Source organism: Cricetulus griseus, chromosome 8 (genome assembly GCF_003668045.3).
Source record: "Cricetulus griseus strain 17A/GY chromosome 8, alternate assembly CriGri-PICRH-1.0, whole genome shotgun sequence".
NCBI lineage: Eukaryota > Metazoa > Chordata > Mammalia > Rodentia > Cricetidae > Cricetulus > Cricetulus griseus.
In genome coordinates this window covers 55,376,260-55,396,719 of record NC_048601.1, presented here as the reverse complement: position 1 = coordinate 55,396,719, position 20,460 = coordinate 55,376,260, and the positions used below count along the sequence as shown (strand labels likewise).

Below are 20,460 nucleotides of genomic sequence, written 5' to 3'. Positions count from 1 at the left end.
TGGCGCCTACGTCACGGTGGGGGCGGGGCCGGCTGTCGCGGGAGGCGGGGCGGGTGTTCCCATAGGAGGATGCAGAGGGCGCTGAAGTGGATTCGACCCACAGGCGGTGAGGAGGCGTGGACGCGCGTGGGAGGGCTCCCCCAAAGAGGTGCAGGCGGGCGGGTGGGCGGAAGAGAGGGCCTCTCAGAGGAACAGCTGGCGGGCTGGCGGAGGATTCGATCCGGCTGAGGGGACGCGCGGGCGGGCGGAGGAGAGGGCCACGCCGAGGGAACGCGGCTGTGAGGAGGAGAGCGCCTCGCTGAGGGGACGCGGGCAGGCGGAGGAGAGGGCCTCGCTGAGGGGACACGGGCGAGCGGGCGGGCGCAGGACCGGCCAGGTGCTTAGCCGGGACTTGGCGTGGGTCAGGCCCCTCCCTGAAGCAGAACCGGTTCGCGCAGAGCGGGTTCGCGCCGGGCGGCTACCAAGAGTTGTTGTGTGAACGTAGGGGGAGCTCTCGCCTGCCTTTCCTGAAACATTAGGCCATGGAAATAAACCCCGGGGGGGACGGCTTTCTCGCCTAATACCTGAGGCCTTGCAGCTGGACTCTGGGCCTTGTAGTGGCCGCGAGAGGCTGACCCTGTTCTGATGGACCCTCCGTGAAAGATGTGGCATCGGGGGATCCTGTGGGAATGGCAGGGAGGACGCTGTGACCTAGGGAGTAAACACTTCAGTTTTGTGACTTTATAGGTCTGAGAGGCGGTGCTGAAGAATGTGCGGACGAACATCCTGTCACCTGCCTAGAGATGTTCTCACAAGGGCCTGTGCCTATCACGATCGTCAGGGCAGGCAGCAGCTCCCGCAGTGGAGGGACCCCGATAAGTACTGCCCCTCGTACAACAAGAGCCCTCAGTCGAGCAGCCCCGTGCTGCTCTCCCGACTGCACTTTGAGAAGGTAAGGACTTCTGGCTCAGCGTTGTGATGCTCCTCTAGTTCGTGATTCCTTTGAAGTCTGTCCAGCCTGAGGGATAACCTTGAAAACAGCCTTAGGTGAAAACCACTCTGGACCTTGGTAAGGAGTAAGTCTCAAACTGTTTTAATGCATGCCCAATTTATACGACCCTCATATTTGAATACATTTAAAAATCCTCTTATATGTAGCCCCGGCTGTCCTGGAACTCATTATATAAACCAGGCTGGCTTCAAACTTACAACAAATGTCTTATTTCTGTCTCCAGAATTCTGTATTACAGGTGTGTGTCACTCTACCCATCTTGAATACTTTTGTTTGTTTGTTTGTTTTTTAGATAGCAGGCTTCAAGTATTACTGTTTTATCGGTGCCATCTGAGTGTCTTTAAAAAACAATAATAACAAAAGGAAAAAAAAAAAAAAAAAGAAACACCCGAGTGTGGTAGCACACACCTTTAATCCCAGCACTAAGCAGGCAGAGCTCTGTGAGTTGAAGGCCAGCCTGGTCTACCAGTGAGTTCCAGTCCATTCAAGGCTGCATAGTGAAACTGTCTCAAAAAAAAGTGACTGGGGAACCTGTATAAGGGCTCAGTGGATGAGAGTACTGCCAAACCTGATAGCCTGAATTTGATCCCTGAACCCTACAGGGTTGAAGGAGAGAACCAACTCCTGCAGGTTGCCCTCTGAGCTCCACTCCCACTCTGTGGCAAAGTAGACACACCTCTTAAGTAAAGGAAAAAATTTAAACCAGGCAGTGGTAGCATATGCCTTTAATCCCAGCACTCCAGAGGCAGGCAGAAATCTGTGAGTTCAAGGCCAGCCTGGTCTACAGAGAAAAGTTTCAGGACAGGTTACAAAACTACACAGAGAAACCCTGTCTCAAAAAAAAAAAAAAAAAATTAATGTGATTGAGGCTGGTAATGTTACTCAGGGATATAAAACGAGTTTCATATTCTCAGAGCCTTTGGTTCAGTCCTAGCACATAAAAAATATTTTTATTTTTTAAAAAATTTTAAATAATTTTTTCAATGTATACAAATGTTTTGCCTGCCTGCACATCTGTATGTGCAGCAGGTGTGTGCCTGGTGCGCTCTGAAGTCAGGGCTTCAGATCCCCTGGAGCTGAAGTTATAAAAGGCCGCTGTGTGAGTGCTTGGAATTGAATCCAGGTCCTCTCCAAGAGCAGCAAGTGCCCTTCACTGCTGATAGGCCATGGTCCCTCTTCCAGTGGTTGGATCTTGGGGAGAGGAATAGGAAAGTGGAGCTCCTAGCAAACGTAGCCCTCCTTTTGAATCCTTTGAGTTTGCTCCTCTAGTGCTTGACTGCACATTTGTAATAGCATTTGTTTAGATTGCTAGGGTTTCTTAATTTGGTAAGTATTTGATACTTCGTTTCTCCCAAACCTTAAATTCTTAAGCAAAATTAGGAGCATTTCGGCAGTTCAACTGCCACTGTACATGTATAGATAGCAATATTTGTATTTGAGACCACTGATTTGTAAAGTACTTCCTCTTTTGGTTTTCAGTCTACCACAGTGCCCCCAGCTGTTCTATTCCAAAGTCAAAACTTGTAGAGGAAAAGATGACTAATATTGAGCAATACTTTGAGTATTTTGGCTTTTCAGCCACTTTGTATCTGTTGCCCTAATGTTTGGGTTGGTTTGTTCAATGATGAAAACACAAGGTGACCAATAGAATTTGTGAGAAGATTTTTCAACTAAGACATTACTAATATTTAAAAATATATATATTTATTTTTATATGAATAGATGTTTTTGCCTGAATGAATGACTGCACCACGTGCATACAGTGTCTGTGGAGGTCAGAATGAGGCACCAGAATTGAAGTTAACAGACAATTGTGAGCCACCATGTGGGTATTGGAAATAAAACCCTGGTCCTCTAGAATAGCAACCAGTGCTTTTACCCACTGGAACAATCTCCCAGATCTGCTGACATTTTAGTGGGTGGGATAATTCTTTATTGTAGAGAGCTGTCCTGTACATTGTAAAATGTTTGGCAGCCCCTTGGCCTCCACCCACTAGATGCCTGTAGCAATCTCAAGCCAGAAAAACTAAATATTCCCTACCATTACTTGAGGTGTCTGAAGGTTTGTAGGTGTTGAACATTGATTTCATTGTTTGATTAAAGCCCCCGTATCAGGTAGGGAAAGGGAAAACACTCAGAATAATCCCAAGATGCCAACCAGAGATTAGCCTTGGAAACTGACCTCCTAAGAATAATAATCTCTGGCCTGCTGCATTAATTTATGTGCAAAATTAATGCTCTGGGCATTCCTGGTATGAACTCTATTCATCTTATTTTGTGCCTGTTCTTTCATTTCTTGTCTATATCCAGTACCTTTGATGAGACCCAGATTAAGAACCTCCACGCCGTGCCTTCTCTGTCCTCTCTCACAGACCACACACCACTGTACTCTTTTACATATGTGAATCACATATCTGGCCCTTAACCTGTGGGTTCTTACATTATGGCTCAGTTTCATTTTTATATTTGTGTGGCACAGAGAGGGTGGATGCATGTTAAGAACTGCTAGAGGCACTTCTCTCCTATCATTTGGCTTCCAGAGACTAGAGTCAGATTGTCAGACTTGGTGGCAAGCCATCTTTTCTTACCAGCCCACAACCCTAATGTTTTTATGTCTGTGTGGCTTCATGTTCAACTACAGGCTCTTTTTTGAAACAGGGTCTCATTATGTAGACCAGGCTGACCTTGAATTCACAGAGATCTGTCTGCCTCTGCCTCCCAGCCTGAACTAACATGCCCAGCTGACTTTTTTCCTCTTAATAACTTTGTATTGTTTGTATTTCATTAACTTACAATAATATATATGTAGTGGTTATGTTCTTCCTGCTATATCTGAGCCTGTATTTGTATTTTTGTATAACTATACTATATAATATAAAAATAATTGTTTTTATTTATTCATATAAAATATATAATGTAAAAATAACTTTTGTATAAATATGATATGTAATATAAGTATATAAAAATAATTGTATTTTTATATCTTGCTCAACCTTTTAGTTTTTAAATTTATGTGTGTGTTTATGCATCTGTTTGAGTGTATGCCAGTGGAAGGAGGGCCTCCTCACAGCTAGGGTTATGTGCAGTTGTAGCTGCCAGACATGTGTGCCAAGAACTTAACTCAGGCCCTCCAGAAAAGGAGCAAGTACTCCTAACCACTGCATCTCTAGCACTTGAGCCAGGATTTCTATATGCAGTCCACACTTGCTTAGAACTTGCTCAAGAATTGTAGCCCAAGGTGGCCTTAAATTAGCAGCAGTCCTCCTGCCTCAGCCTTTTGAATGCTGGGATTACAAGTATACACCAGCAGTCCAGGTGCTAAATCTGAACCTTTTTTCTTTGGTAGGATGCAGACTCATCAGAGCGGATAATTATTCCCATGCGATGGGGCCTGGTTCCATCTTGGTTCAAAGAAAGTGATCCTTCCAAGCTGCAGTTCAACACTACCAACTGTCGTAGTGATACCATAATGGAGAAGCAGTCATTCAAGGTAGGTAGCCCATCTAGAGAAAGGGTACTTTTTTGGTTTTTCGAGACAGGGTTTCTCTTTGTAGCTTTGGAGCCTATCCTAGCACTGGATCTGGAGACCAAGCTGCCCTTGAACTCACAGAGATCCGCCTGCCTCTGCCTCCCAAGTGCTGGGATTAAAGATGTGTGCCACCAACACCCGGCATGAGAAAAGGGTACTTCTTTCCAACACTGTTTAGTATTTTGTATACCTGATAAGGTTCCAAAGGATATTCCCAAGTGTTAATGTTGAGTTCTGTTCATTTATTGCTGTGTTTCAGACTAACAATGCCCAAATTTACTGGTTATCGTGGTTTGAAACAGAGTGGTTCCCATAGGCTCATAATACTTGGTCCTACTTGGTAAAACTGGTTAAGAAGAATTAAGAGATATGGCCTTCTTGGAGGAGGTTTGGGCTCCTCCACTGAGGCATGGGCTTTGAGGTTTCAAAAGCTCATGACATTCCCAGTTAGCTCTCCTAATTTTTTTCTGTCTGGTGGGTGGTTGTGCCTCAAGATATAATAAGCTCTCAGCACCCTGCCTGCTGCCATGCTCCCCACCATGATGGTCATGGACTCACCCTCTGAAGCTGTAAGCCTCCAATAAAACTCTTTCTTCAAATTGCTTTAGCCATGGTGTCTTATCACCTCAATTGAAAAGTATCTAATACACTTTTTTTTAAAAAATAAGTTGTCTTGGTCATGATGATTTATCACAACAGTTGAAAAGTGATTTAAAACAGAAATAATTGGCCCAGTGTGGTGGCATACACCTTTAATTGCAGCACATGGGAGGCTGAGGCCAACAGATCTCTGTGAGTTTAAGGCCAGCCTGGTCTATATAATGAGTTCCAGACTAAGCAGAGGTAGACAATGAGACCTTAATCTCAAAGTGGGAGTAGAGGTAATAGATGGAAAGTTCCTGTGTAAAGTATCCACTACCAAAGCTAATAACCTGACTTCAGTCCCCAGAACATAAATGGTAGAAGGACGGCAACAACTCCCACAAATTGTCTTCTGACTTTCACATGCCCATGGTGGCATGATCAGCCCATTCCCCACCAAAAGTAAATAAAAGTAATAAAAATTTAAAGACAAATAAACAATTATCTCATATATTGTGGACTAATTATATTCAGCAAGGCAGCTTTTGCTGGGAATGTCTGATGTACTTACCAGGGTAGGGATAGATAGCTAAGGTAGTTGGCTGGCTAGTTTTTTATTAGGTTGATACAAGCTGGGGTCAGTTGGGAAGAAGGAACCTCAATTGAGAAAGTACTCTATCAGCTTCACCTGTAGGCATATGGGGCATTTTCTTGATCAGTGATTGGTGTGAAAGTACCCAGATTACTGTTGTCAGTTCTACCCTTAGGCAGGTGGTCCTGGGTTATATGGAAAAATAAATACATAAAGCATAACAAGCCAAGTGAAGCAGGCCAGTAAACAACATCCCTCCATGGCCTCTGCTTCAATTGTTTTTATTATTGTTTTTTTCAAGACAGGGTTTCTCTGTGTAGCCCTGTCCTGGAGCTCAAACTCACAGAGATCTGCCTGCCTCTGCCTCCGAGTGCTGGAATTAAAGTTGGACTCCACAACTCTGGGATCATGTACTGCCCTTCATGATAAATTATAAATAGAAAGCCTTTCCTCCCCACGTTGCTTTTGGTTATGATGTCTTGCTATAGCAATAGAAAGCAAACTAAGACAGATAAATGGCTTCTTCACACATTGCTGATACCATGCCCAGTATGGTTGGAACAACTGGAAGACTTTTTACATTCCTAGCATGAGTGTATCTTAGCCAAGCTTTTGATGTGACACCTTATTAACTGCAGTACTCACAATTCAAAAAGACAGAACAGAAGCTACAAAAACTTTTGAGACCTGGTCTTGCCAGTCATATAGCATTGCTTGTGCTATATTCTATTTGTCATTCACAGCCGGCCTAATCAGTCTGGGGAAGGATGAGATAGTAAGAGAAGACTAGAAAGCTTAGTGCACTTGGAGCAAACTGTGGAGACTATTGTTAGCAAACTTTACTGGGGAGATGCAACACACACATCTACTTACCCTTGAAAGGGAGCCCAAGACAAAGTCCAACTTGGTGAACCAGTGAGTTTTTATTGGGGTTACCAAGAGGATTATGGATATGGGGTCACTTAATAGGAGCAGGAATGACTCAAAAAGCAACTTGATCACTAAAAGCCACTCTATCTCTTACAAGCTGCCAGTCAGGATCTCTCTGCAGTGGGCTGGTCCCTCTCCTTCCCCAGGAGAGCTGTTGTTTTCTCTATAAAACTGAAGAAGGGCCTTCTAGAATCTTACAAAGTTCTACTTCAGTGTGTGTTTTGTTTATTTCTGGAGTCTCCTTTTTCCTCCTGAACTATGCACTTTCTATGCATAGTTCAGTTCCCCTGAACTATGGGAGCTGCCATGTGTACCTATTGTACCTGTTTAGTGGGAAAGTGCTTTTTGCCTTTATGTACGTTATTTAACCTTTTAAACATGTTTAGTTGAATGGTGACTTGATACATAAGACAAATTATATGGGGGCCTATTAGGTAGCTCAATAGGTAAAGGTGTTTGCCACTAAGCATAAGGACCAAAGTTTGACCCTGGAGTCCACATGGAGGAAGGAGAGAACTGACTCTCACAAAATGTCCTTTTACTTACAAACATGTTTTTTTTTGCCAGCACAGCGGCTGCACCTGAACCTACTACTGTTTCAGTCAGCAACTAAATCTCTGTTGTTCTGTTTACCAATAAAGACTCCGGAGTCAGTGACTGGGGTGAAAACTTGCTAGCTCATAGAGGCTGAGGAGCAACCAGCTGACCTTCCCTCTTCACCAGTCTCAGAAGAGAGCCTCTCCCATTGCTCCAAACCAAAAAGCACTGCCACACACTCTCTACCCATTGTCAGGATTCCCCTTTTTTTTTTTTTAAAGATTTATTTATTATGTATACAGTTCTGTCTATATGATGCCTGCAGGTCAGAAGAGGACACCAGATCTCATTGCAGATGGTTGTGAGCCAGCATGTGGGTGCTGGGAATTGAACTCAGGACCTCTGGAAGAGCAGCCAGTGCTCTTAATGGCTGAGCCATCTCTCCAGCCCTCCCTTTGACTCTTGGTGGTAACTTTCTGTCAACTAGTTGCTTGCTCCACCTCCTGACTCAAGGTTGATTTATTTAATTAATGCAAATGCAAACTCAGGGTTCACAGTGTAATCATATATCCTAAAACAGAAACATGTGGCATACAGAAATAGAAAATGTATTTAAAAAAAAATGAATGTTGCTGGGCAGTGGTAGCCTTTAATCCCAACACTCAGGAGGCAGAGGCAGGCAGATCTCTTGGGCTATCCTGGTCTACAAAGCTACACAGAGAAACCCTGTCTCAAAAAACAAAAAAACAAAAAACAAAAAAAGAATGTCTAAAGCCATGTGTAATGGTACATGCCTTTTAATCCCAGAACTCAGGAGGTAGAGGCAGGCACATTTCTGTGAGTTCAGGGCCAGCCTGGACTACATAATGAGTTCCAGGACATCCATAGTGAGATTCTATTTCTTAAAAAATAAAAAATAAAAAAAGTCTTGAGATTTGAGGTACAGAGATACAGAGAAATTTAACTCCACTAAGTATGTAACTCAGTGGTAGTGTACTTGCCTGAGTTCAGTCTCCACCAAGCACTTTAAAAAAGATAAAGGGTAACTCCTTTAGGTCACACATGAGATCAGAGTGTTTTGGTTTATATATGTATACACACACACACACACACACACAAACATACATTTGACGTGGTTCTGAAGGTGGAACTTACGACCTTATACATAATAGGTAAGCCCTCTACCACTGAGGTACAGTGCTGAACCTGAAAGTCCATGTAATGGAATCCTGTCACTATGACCATATCCTGTTTAATTCTTTCTCAGGTTCCTCTGGGAAAAGGACGACGCTGTGTTGTTTTAGCAGATGGATTCTACGAGTGGCAGCGGTGTCAGGGAACAAGCCAGAGGCAACCATACTTCATCTATTTTCCTCAAATCAAGACAGAAAAGGTATTAGCAGTTTCATGAACATCATGTTTGGGAAAAACAGGAACAAATCAATGCCATATACCATCTGGCAATGTTTGTGTGAACAATAGGACACATATATGATAGTGACCCAACTCATTGCTAGATAATCAGGGTGTGTAAGTTCAGGCCACTGTTAGCACAAAATTCCTAATGCCACATTTCTCAGAACTATCTCATCATTAAGTTAATATGTCTGTAATTTGTTTACTTTTGAGATTATATAATTATAACATTTCTCCCTTTCCTCCATCCAAACTCTCCCATATACCTCTTCATGGCCTCTTTTTCATTCTTATTGCATGCATATATGTATATGCATGTATACATACATGTACACAATATTCCTAAGTATAATCTGCTCAGTCCATATAATGTTATTTATGATAAATGTTTTCAGTGCTAACCACCTGGCACTAGACAACCGGTTGCTGTGCTCTTCCTGGGAATGATTATTTCCCCATTTCCAGCATTCCTCAATTACTGTTGTATTTGTGTAGGCTTGAAGCCTCGTGGGCTTTTCCCCCATCTACTTTGGCATGTCCATTGGTGTCTTAGTTCAGCTCACATTTGAGCAGTCATGGTGCTGAGATTTTATGGGTTTACTTTCTGACATTATTAGGAGATACAGTCTCATAGCCAACTCCCAATCCTCTGGCTTTTACAGTCTTCCCACCCTCTCCTCTCCAGTATTCTTTGAGCCTGAGGTGCAGTAGTGTTTTATAGATGTATCCATTGAGACGGGGCTCCACAACTCTTCATTTTGATTGGTTGTGGTTTTCTGTAATGGTCTCTTTAGAAAAAGAAGTTTCCTTGATGAAGGGTGAAGACTATACTTACCTGTGGGTATGAGGACAAATGCTTAGACTATTGTTTGAGATTATGCTAGTTTAGTAAAGTAGTAGTTGTAGATTCTCTTCCAGTATGTATCCATGACTTTACTAGTACTAAGTTAACTAGGTTCACAGTACCAGGCATGATTTCCCTCTTGTTGAATGGGTCTTAAGTCTAATTAAGGTATGTGTGCCACTACTGTACCCTTAGGGTTATCCTATCATGCTAGTCATTGATGTGGTTCATAAGCTTCCTAACTGGGTAGATTATTGGTTGCCTCCCTCCTTTGGAAGCTTGCATAGTAAGTACCTTTTTGTCCCATAGAAACTAGTCCTATGGGAATGGGCATTGAGTCAGCTTCAGCTCAGGGATCATTGGGCCTTGTTCTGAAGTGCATTGTGTCTTAAGCAATAGGATTTACCTTCCACCTCAGGGTCTCGTTTTTTGTGACTCTGCCTGGACTGGAATTTATTATAAAGACCAGACTGGCCTCAAATTCAGATATCTACCCATCTCTGCCTCCCAAGTGCTGGAATTAAAGGCATGTACCAACCAGGCATAGTGGTGAATGTCTTTGATCTCTGCACTTGGCGAGTAGAAGAGGGTGGATCTCTGGTCAGCCTGGCCTATAGAACAAGTCCCAGGGCTGCCAAGGCTACACATAGAAACCCTGTCTTGGAAAAAAAACAAACCATGTATCATCATGCCAGGTGAATTAATTTTAAACCACTAAGTTTCCTCCTTTTGGTTGGAATGTTGCTGCTATGAACACTCATATGCAGGGAATTACCATGCTAAGTCACATGGTAATTCTGTATTTAACATTTCCCTGATTGAACTTCCATTGTAAGACACATAATATAAGTAGCTCACATCCTAACTTTAGAAAGTTGAAAATAAATCAGACATGCCAACATATGTTTTCTTTTTAGTTAGTTTAGTAGTTAGTGCCAGCTAAATTCTGTTTTACTAGGGAAGCTCTAGGAGGCAAAAAAAAGGGCTAAAAATGAGGATGGTCAGTGTTGTTGGGTTCTAAGATGATGTGTGTCATTTACTTTTTTGAGGCAGGGTTTCTCTCTGTACCCTGGTTGTCATAGAACTCTGTATGTAGACCAGGCTGGCCATGAACTTGCCTCTGCCTCTACCTCTGAAGTGCTGTGATTAAAGGGGTGCAACACCATGCCCAGAAAGATGGTATGTGTTGGCAGGCCAATATTGAAGATTGTTTTTTTGGTTTTTTTTTAGGAGAGGAGTAGGTAGGCAAGAAAAAAAGAGATTAGGATGCTCAATTAGGATCAATCAATTGCTGATTGATCTGGCTTTGTTTGTTTGATATAAATAAAGATTTAACTTTCTCCTTAGTTAGCCAGATATTTCAAAACCAAATTGAACCGAATGCTTTCACTTACTTTCTTACAATTATTTTCTTTCTGCCACCAGCCTTACTATTTTCCTTCTTTCTTTGAGTTTTTCAATTAAGCCTCTTCATTCTTGATAAGCTTGGATTTTTCTTTGTAGGTGTATAGTGCTGCATTCTTCAATGTGTCCACATCTACTTAGGGTTCTTCAGTGCTAGCAAACTATCCAGCTTTAAAAGATAGGACCATTTTTAGCTCTTCTGGTATCCAGTCAGTTTATTAGCTGTATGTTATCCCTTCCTCCAGGGAGAATGGAGAAAGCCCTTCTCCACTCAAATAAGCCTCTGTCGCTGGAGATCTGAGATACCATGTCATTGCTACCCCTGCACAGACAAGACCAGCTCCCCTGAAAGACTCCCCAGGCTGCTTCCTGCTCTCTTAAGGAGCCAGTAATGCCAGGATTGTTCCCAGATCTCACTACTAGTCCTTATTTATACACCAAGCCAGTATGCTTGTCCTGCCTATTGTATTATTACCTGGTTGAGGTAAAAGCTTGCATTTAGATTCTCTAATATGATTTTTTTTGTTGTTGTTATAATTAAGTGAAATTCAGAACTTCTAGGACTCCTTCCCATTTCTCTCCCCCTACTTTCTCTCCTACTCATTACCACTACCACTTTCCCTCCTTTTATAGGTCTCACTGTGTTGCCCTGGAGAAAGGGTGGGAGGAGAGAGAGAGAGAGAGAGAGAGAGAGAGAGAGAGAGAGAGAGAGAGAGGAGAGAGAGAGAGAGAGAACATGAAGGACTGTACTGTAGTGATGAACACTCGTGGAAGGTACAAGCTTTCACTACAAGACTAGGGCATCATGGAAGGCTTTCCAGAGGAAGGAATACATGAGCTTTGCACATAGCTTGTCTTTCTTTCTCAAATAATCTGATAAGAAGTCTTTTATGTTTGGAACTTATCTCTGGACACTAATTACTGAAATAATTGGGTTAAAATATTTACTAATAGCTAGTTGTGGTGGCGCACGCCGGTAGAATTTGCTGAAGGAGGCAGAGGCAGGAGGATCATGAGTTTGAGGCCAGCCTGGGCTACACATAAAAAAAAAAAAAAATTTGCTAATTGTCAGCCGTTGGTAGCACACGCCTTTAATCCCAGCACTCAGGAGGCAGAGGCAGGAGGATCTCTTGTGAGTTTGAGACCAGCCTGGTCTACAAGAGCTAGTTCCAGGACAGCCTCCAAGGCCACAGAGAAACCCTGTCTAAAAAAACTAAAAAATAAAAAAAAAAATTTAAAGTTTGCTAATTGTCTTTTATTTATCTCATTAACTTTGTTCCTTTTCTATTCCTTACCTACTTTGTGTGTGTGTGTGTGTGTGTGTGTGTGTGGTGTATGTGGTATGTGTGGTGTGTGTGGTGTGTGTGTGGGTGTGTGTGTGTGTGTGTGGTGTGTGGGTGTGATGTGTGTATGTGTGGTGTGTGTGTGGTATGTGTGGTGTGGGTGTGGTTGGTGTGTGTGGGTGTGGTGTGTGTGGGTGTGGTATGTGTGGGTGGTGTGTGTGGGTGTGGTATGTGTGGGTGTGGTTGGTTGTGGGGTGTGGTTGGTGTGTAGTGTGTGTGTGGTGGGTGTGGTTGGTTTTGGGTTGTGTGTGGTGTGTGTGTGGTGTGGTTGGTGTGTGTGTGTGTGGTGTGTGTGAGTGGTGTGGTTGGTGTGGTGTGTGTGTGGTGTGGTTGGTGTGTGGGTGTGTGTGTGTGTGTGTGGTGTGGTGTGAGTGGTGTGGTTGGTGTGTGTGTGTGTGTGAGTGGTGTGGTTGGTGTGTGTGTGTGTGAGTGTGTGGTGGTGTGGTGTGTGTGTGTGGTGTGGTGTGTGTGTGTTTTCACAGTGTATGAACTGTCACTTCAAGGTGACCATGTATATTTATGCAGATAGAGGCTAGAGTTTGATGTTTTGTGTCTTCCTCAGTTGTCCTTCAGCCTTATTTTTGAGACAGGGTCTCTCATTGAACTGGAAGCTCACTGATTTGCCTAGGCCAGCCGGCTGTTTAGCAAGCTCCCAAGTGGTGATAGCACATGCCATCATGTCCAACTTGAATGTGGGGATGAGAACTCGGGTCTTTATGCTGATGTGGGAAAAGCACATTACTGACTGAGCAATCTCCCCAGATGCTTTTTAGTTGAGCTGTTTTGTTTTATGTTTCTGGGGTTTTGTTTCATTTTGTTTTTTAAACAGGGTTTCTCTGTGATGTAGCTCTGGCTGTCCTAGAACTCCTGTGCGGACCAGGTTGACTTCAAATTCACAAAAATCTGCCTACCTCTGCCTCCTGAGTGTTGGAATTAAAGGCATGGGCCACTAACCCCAGCTTGGAGTCTTGGTTTTATTTGTCTGAAAAAGCACTTATCTATGTATTGCAGGTGTGTTAGATTATTTGATACTGCCCTGTAGTTCTTAAACAGTATCTTCTGAATTGTTCTTTTTCCCTGTTTTAATTTGGATAGTGTTCATTGGTTTAAAGAGCCTTTAGTGTTTTAGCTAAGCCATCTGGAAAATGTAATCATGCCTTGAGTCTGGTTCTGATGATTTCTCTTGACAGTACATTTCTTTCTAGCCTTTTTATATTTCTTACAATTTTTGGTTGTTGTTAGACACAGTGTATAGGGCAGAGACTGAAATAAATAGTTATTCCTGGAAATTTTTCTATTATACCTTTAAATATGAGATCAAGTCACTATCATAGGAATAGAACTGAGTTAGATTTTGATATTTTCATTATCTTTATTCAGCACAGGCTTGTATTTTCTCTGGTATCTCCATGTGTTTTAGGTGAGTAGTGACACACCAGAGGGTTTTTCCCAGTAGCCAAACTCCCTGGATATAGGCCCTTCCTAAGCTAGATTTTTGAAAGCTTGAAACCAAGTGAAGGTATTAAATTCTGAAAGTATTAATAAGCTGTAATCTACAGCTTTGGAAGACCTGTACCATGAAGCCTGTTGGTGTTGATGATAGTGGGTCAGATAGGGTCAAAATAAAATAGACTGAATTGCTGCAAAGCAACTAATCATTGTGAGTTCTGAATTGGCACTCAGCATGTCCAATCTCCCTGCTGTTCTCAGTCAGGTGGGAATGACGCTGCAGACAGCCCTGACAGCAAGGAAAAGGTCTGGGACAACTGGAGGCTGCTGACGATGGCCGGCATCTTTGACTGCTGGGAACCTCCAGAGGGAGAGCGCCTGTATTCCTACAGCATCATCACAGTGGATTCCTGTAGAGGCTTGAGCGAAATCCACAACAGGCAATTCACTACTTTTTCTGGGGAGAAAGTTTGCTTTGATTTTAGAGAGTAGGAAACTAACTTGTGCAAATTATGATGTTATTCCAAAACATGATATATAGTTCTAAAAATGTTATCAGCATGCTTGTAAAGTTACATAGTAAATCATTTAGATTTCTGAGATTTTAAAATACTTTAGGGATTAATAGTGGTTGAATATGTACTTAGTATGACCATAGACTTACTAAGCCAGTGGTGTATCCTTGGAGAGATGGCTCAGTGGATGAGAGCACTTGCTACTCTTCCCAAGGACCCAACTCACAGCTGTTGTCTATAACTTCAGTTCCTGGGGATCTACTTCTGACGAAGGCCTCTACAAATACCTGCAGCCATATGCACATTCCCACATGTAGATATACTCATCTATATGTAGTTACAAATAATAAAAATACATCTTAAAATAATAAAGTATGTTGATTTGTTGAAGTTAAAGCATTTATCTGTCAGTATAAATGTTTATACATTTGTCTCCTAAAATTAGCTGTGTCAAACAACCAGTAAAATGTGAGCCTGGTGTCAGTATTTAAGCATCTGTACTGGCCTGCCTTTGGGGTTCTGACAGGATACACCCTCAGCTGCTGCCACTAATAGCACCACCTGTGCTTGTTCACTATGTTCCCTTTTAAAAGGGACCTGCCTCCCTCTCTCTGTATGTTTCCCTCTGTCTCTCTCCCTCTATCCCTCTCTCCCTCTCTTTCCTCTTTCCTGCTGCTCCTGTCCCTGGAGGCCAATCTCCCCACTTCCCTTTTCCCTCTTTATGATTCTTTTCCCTTAATAAAAAACCCCTTCATTTGAACTCTGTTGCATGGGGTCTTTTTCTCTCGAGCCACTTTTTTAAAATTACAACACCTAGGCTATAAAACTGCAAGCTAGCCAGGTGGGAGATTTTAAGGGTCTCTTTGTCTCTGTGTCTCTCTATCTAAACTTGACTGGGAAGTGACTGTAAATCCAGGCTGGCCTGAAACTCTTGGTAATCTTCATGCTTGCTTCTCCTGAATGCTGGGATTATGTACAGATGCCATCTGACTTTTTTTTTTTATTAAGAAATGTATCTTGCCTGGTGGGTGGTTTTGCTATACGCCTTTAATCTCAGAACTAGGGAAGCAGAGGCAGGTGGATCTCCGTGAGTTCAAGGGCAGCCTGGTCCACATAGTGAGTACAGCCAGAACTACACAGAGAAATCCTGTCTAAATAAATAAATAAATAATAAAAAAACAAAAATGTCTCACCTGGTGTGGCAGTACCAAGCCTGTAATCCCAGTACTCAGAGAGTGTGAGGAGAGGCAAGAGAATCGTGAGTTTGAGTTTGAGGCCAGTTTGGGCTACAGCAAGAATTTGTTTCAAAAACAAAACAAAAGAAAGATCTTGCTGTGTTGCCCAGGGTAGTTTGAACTCCTGGGATCAAATGATTCACCCACCTCAGCATCCTGTGTATCTGTGACTACAGTAGGCTCACTTCAGGCCTGGCCAGCGCTTTCTTGATGGAGGTCTTTCACAGATAATATTTGGAGACAGTTGTTGAAAGACTTTTCCAGGATCTAATTTCCCTTTAATTCTAGTTCAGGGCACCAAGGAAAGTTTACCAGCTTTCTAGGGGTTGCACTGGCATGCACTAGATTAGCCTTAGTGCTCTTTACTGCTTGTGCTGTGAAATTTCATAACTTGAGTGTTGACTCCAGTGCACTATTAGGTTGTATCAGGGAACACGGGGCCATGTCAGCAGGTGAGGTAAGAGTGAGGACTAGGAAGGAGCCCCTGAGATGTCTGCACTATCTTTTTCTTTCTTTTCCCTACCCTCACCTGTGTCTCTATCTGATCCCTGGCCAGGATGCCTGCCATACTAGATGGAGAAGAGGCAGTCTCCAAATGGCTAGACTTTGGTGAGGTCACCACTCAGGAAGCCCTGCAGCTAATCCACCCCATAGACAATATCACCTTCCATCCAGTTTCTTCAGTGGTGAACAACTCCCGAAACAACACTCCGGAGTGTCTGGCTCCTGCTGGCTTGGTGGTGAAGAAGGTAGGTCTATTCTAGGATGCCTGTTCAGATTATTCCTTGCCTTGCCTTTATGTTTATTTCATTTGGGTTCATGTGATTTGAATTTTAGACAGGGTTTCACTGTGTAGCCCTGGCTGGCCTGGAACTTGACCAGGCTGGCCTCAAACTCACAGAGATCCATCCACCTCAGGCTCTTATTGCTGGTATGAAAGGTATGCACCACCATGCCTGGATTTTTTCCTATGATTTTTTTATAAAGATTTACTTAATTTTTATTTATGTATATATGTGTTTGTGGATGGCTTTGTGCACATGAGTATAATGGCTGCAGAATCTTGAAAAGGTATCTGATCTCTTAGAACTGGAGTTGCAGGTAGTTGTGAGCTCCCCAATATGGGTGCTTGGAAGTGATCCTGGGTCCCCTGGAGAGCAGCAAAGTGCTCTTAATTAACTGCTGAGCCATCTCTGCAGCTCCTGTAGTCAGAATTGGTTTGTTTTGAAACAGGGTCTCACTGTGTAGCCTTGGCTAGCCTAGAACATGCCATTAAGACCAGGCTGGCCTCAAGCCACAGATATCTGCCTGCCTCTGCCTCCCAAATGCTGGGATTAAAGGCATGTGCCAATGTCTCTGGCCAGAATTTTAATTTAAACTATCCAAAGTTTTCATGTTCTTTGGAAGATAAACATAGCAGATCCTACTGTAACTTAGCTCTTGTCTTAGGGTTTCTATTGCTGTGAAGAGACACCATGACCACAGCAACTCTTTGGTTTTTCCAGACAGGGTTTCTCTGTGTAGCTTTGGAGCCTATCCTGGCACTTGCTCTGGAGACCAGGCTGGCTTCAAACTCAGAGATCCGCCTGCCTCTGCCTCCCGAATGTTGAGATAAAGGTGTGTGCCACCAACGACAGGCCCATGGCAACTCTTATAAGGGAAAACATTTGATTGAAGGTGGCTTGCCATTTCAGAGGTTTAGTCCATTATCTTCATGGTGGGACATGGACAGACATGGTACTGGAGAAGGAGCTGAGAGTTCTACATCTTGCAGGCAACAAGAAGTGGACTGTCTAACTGGGTGTGGCTTGAGCATATATGAGACCTCAAAGCCTGCCTCCATGGTGACACACTTCCTCCAAGTTCACACCTCCTAATAATGCTACTCTCTTTGGGGGCCATTTTCTTTCAAACCACCACAGCCTCTGACACAAAGGTCTTTCAAAGTAATTGCTGCTCAGTAATGGAGTGCTTGCTTGTTTACCATGTTAAGAGACCATGGGTTCCAGACAATTAAATGCTGGACCCTGTTTAAATATATAGAATCAATATTCAGGGCAAAAAATTGGCTTTCTGCCAGGCGTTGGTTGCGTACGCCTTTAACCAGCACTCGGGAGGCAGAGACAGGTGGATCTCTGTGAGTTCAAGGCCAGCCTGGTCTCCAGAGTGAGTGCCAGGATAGGCTCCAAAGCTACACAAAGAAACCCTGTCTGGAAAAAACCAAAAAAAAAAAAAAAAAGAATCTCCTTAATGAGTCTAGGACTCAATATACAGTATAAATGTGAGGAAAGAGTTTTTTTGGGTTTTTTTTGTTTTTGTTTTTGTTTTTTTGGTTTTTCGAGACAGGGTTTCTCTGTGTAGCTTTGGAGCCTGTCCTGAGGAAAGAGTTTTTAATCTCTGTTCCAGCTATGGTTTTTTTCTTAATGTGTATGTTCATATCTCTGTATGCAAATACACATGTATATACATACTCCTGTACAAATCTGTGGAGGCCAGAGAACAATTTCAAATACCATCTTCAGAAACACTGAGTGACTGGCCTGGAGCTCACCAATTAGTCTAGACTGACTAGCCAGAGAGCCTCAAGGATCCTTCTGTCTGTGTATCCCCAGCTCTGGGATTGCATGTGTGTGCCAGCATGCCTAGCATATTTAGATGGTAAGGGTTGAACTCTGGTCCTCACACTTGCAAAGCCCATGCTCTACTGACATCTGTCTCTCAGCCTCCCAGCCATGATTCTTTTGTGTACCTATTTTCACAACTAGAAGCTCTATCCTCATTCTCTTCCAGAGCACCTGAGAGTGTTCTTGCAGTGCTCTGTAACTTTTCAGCATTTAGTAAGGATCCAGATGATGTGTTTAACAGGCAAATGCCTGCAGTGGGAAGGGAAATTCCACATCACAAAGCTGGTTCCATTGACACATGGAAGCATCTCATTTCTCCATGGTGTGGAGGGACCAGGAGCAACATGCTCCATGGTACAGGGCTCTCAGAATGCTGGAGCAGTGTCACAGGACAGTGAGGACCAGCTGGGCTCCTGCATTTCCCCTACAAGTCCTTGTTTTCTTTACTGATGGTCACTGTCATATTTGCAATCCTGACACTGACTTTTTTTTTCCTCTAAAATTTTAGCTATTGGGCCAGCAAGAGAGCTCAGCAAGTAAAGGCACTTGCTGCCAAGCCAGATGACCTGAGTTCTGTCTACAGAACCCATGTGTGGTTTTCTCAATCCATTCCTGCAAGTTACCCTCTGGTCTTCATATGCAAATGGTGGCAAGTGCATACCCATGTGTGCCCATACATAATAAATAAATGTAAAAAATTAATGTAATTACATAATTCACCTTGGAATGGATAGTACTCTTCCTTCTCTCTCTCTCTCTCTCTCTCTCTCTCTCTCTTTTTGTTGTTGTTGTTGTTTATTGAGTCAGGGTTTCTCTGTGTAGCCCTGGCTGTACTGGCTCACTCTACAGACACAGGCTGACCTCAAACTCAGAGATCTGCCTGCCTGGGGTTATAGCTTTGCCCTGGCTTTTATGGGGGTTCTTGGGTCTGTAAATCAGGCTGGTCTTGAATTCAGAGATTCATCTGCCTCTGCATCCCAAGTTCAGTGGTGTTCACCATCACTGCCAGTTACAGTACTCTTTTTCTACCATAGTCTATACTCTGTGCTGTTTGCTCATAGAGAGCCTCTCATTTTAGGGCTGGGTGTGGCACACAGGCAGCAGAGGGAGTAGTGACGTCAAGACATACTGAGCAGGGAAACAGTTGAGCCTGACTGGTTACAGCCTCACTTCCAGCATCCCATTCCCAACCATTGAGTCACTGAATTTCCCAGAAGGCACTTCATTCTCTCCATGTTTGGAAGACTCTCCAGCTCCACCCTGACTCTTGTCCTCTGATCTGTAAATCCTTCTCCTGTATCGTAGGAGCACTGTCAGTGCTCATTTGCTTGCACCCTTAGTAACACTGTGCAAGTGTAGGTTGGGGTTAGGTTGCATGCTTCTTCCTATATCTCCAGTTTAGTCTTTCCTCTGAAGCTCAAACCTGGATGTCAAGATATTTCTCTCTCATAGGAGCCCAAGACAAGTGGCAGCAGTCAAAGGATGATGCAATGGCTGGCTACAAAGTCACCCAAAAAAGAAGCTCCTGAATCACCCAAAAAGGATGAGTCAGGTGTACCCCAGTGGTCCAGCCAGTTTTTACAGAAGAGCTCATTGCCTACTAAAAGAGGTGTCACCAGCGGCCTCCTGGACCGATGGCTGAAGAAGCAGGAGAAGGAGGAAGAACCTGTGACCAAGCGGCCTCGCAGTTAATACAGACTTCTACATCCCAGACCTCAGTCTGATACAGTAAATTACTGTTGTCACCAGTTGACTGGAATTGTATCTGTTTACTTGGGAAGGTGGTAGCACAATATCAGCTGACAGTTGTGGGTCTAGGAAGAACATGGCTGCTGTGGGACTGCCTGAGAAGATAAGGCTGGCTGCCATGGTCAGCCCTGTGGGCCCTCTACCCACCGTGGCTCAGCTGGTAGTCTTGCCTCCTGCTGGGAGCTTTCCTTCTGTTATGGTGTTCCTGGAAGGAGATTCTTAATCTCTGGGCTCTCTTAGAATTAAGTTCTTAAAAATGTATTTTGTTGTAATAAATTATGTTTGATAAACCTTGTCTGGCAAGAGTCCTGCCCTTACACACTTTTCCATGGTTTGTTTTTTGCTTTTGTTTTGTGTTTTGTTTTTGTTTTTTCTAGACAGGGTTTCTCTGTGTAACTTTGTAGACTAGGCTGGCCTTGAACTCAGAGATCTGCCTGCCTCTGTCTCCCAAATGCTGGGATTAAAGACATGCTCCACCACCATCTGGCTGGGTTTTTTGGTTTTGGTTTTTTTTGTTTTTGTTTTGTCTTGTTTTTTTCCTTGCTGTTTTGTTTTTAAGAATAGGTTTTACCACAAAGGGGTGGGCCACTAGGGCCCTCTGAGGGAAAATCTGTGTCAGCTTAGTTAGCATGGCAGCTTCTTGTTCAGGCTTTCACTATAAATGCTTAAATCCTCTGTGTGTTAGTTCAAAACCTGTCTCAGGTGGCTGCTGCACTCAAC

The 20,460-nt window shown here is 43.4% G+C and overlaps 1 protein-coding gene across 5 annotated transcripts; it reads left to right on the top strand.

Moving 5' to 3' along the window:
- The first annotated feature begins 45 nt into the window (after nt 1-45).
- Nucleotides 46-20,035, top strand: Hmces (5-hydroxymethylcytosine binding, ES cell specific). Of its 5 annotated transcripts, none has more exons than XM_027428696.2 (7): nt 46-106; nt 727-931; nt 4,338-4,481; nt 8,429-8,554; nt 13,879-14,057; nt 15,924-16,116; nt 19,444-20,035. In XM_027428696.2, exons 2-7 carry the CDS (start codon nt 749-751, stop codon nt 19,681-19,683), a joined length of 1,065 nt encoding a protein of 354 aa, XP_027284497.1. In that variant the 5' UTR covers nt 46-106; nt 727-748; the 3' UTR covers nt 19,684-20,035. The 5 variants fall into 5 exon arrangements, with proteins under 5 accessions (XP_027284497.1, XP_027284496.1, XP_027284498.1 ...); XM_027428695.2 differs by having other exon boundaries at nt 76-148; XM_027428697.1 differs by lacking the exon at nt 46-106 and adding an exon at nt 165-278.
- Nucleotides 20,036-20,460: the final 425 nt, after the last annotated feature.

Coding starts and splice junctions, on each gene's coding strand:
- Hmces (XM_027428696.2), top strand. CDS start 749: ATGTGCGGACGAACATCCTGTCACCTGCCTAGAGATGTTCTCACAAGG. Junction 932..4,337: donor CCCGACTGCACTTTGAGAAG/GTAAGGACTTCT, acceptor TTTCTTTGGTAG/GATGCAGACTCATCAGAGCG. Junction 4,482..8,428: donor TGGAGAAGCAGTCATTCAAG/GTAGGTAGCCCA, acceptor ATTCTTTCTCAG/GTTCCTCTGGGAAAAGGACG.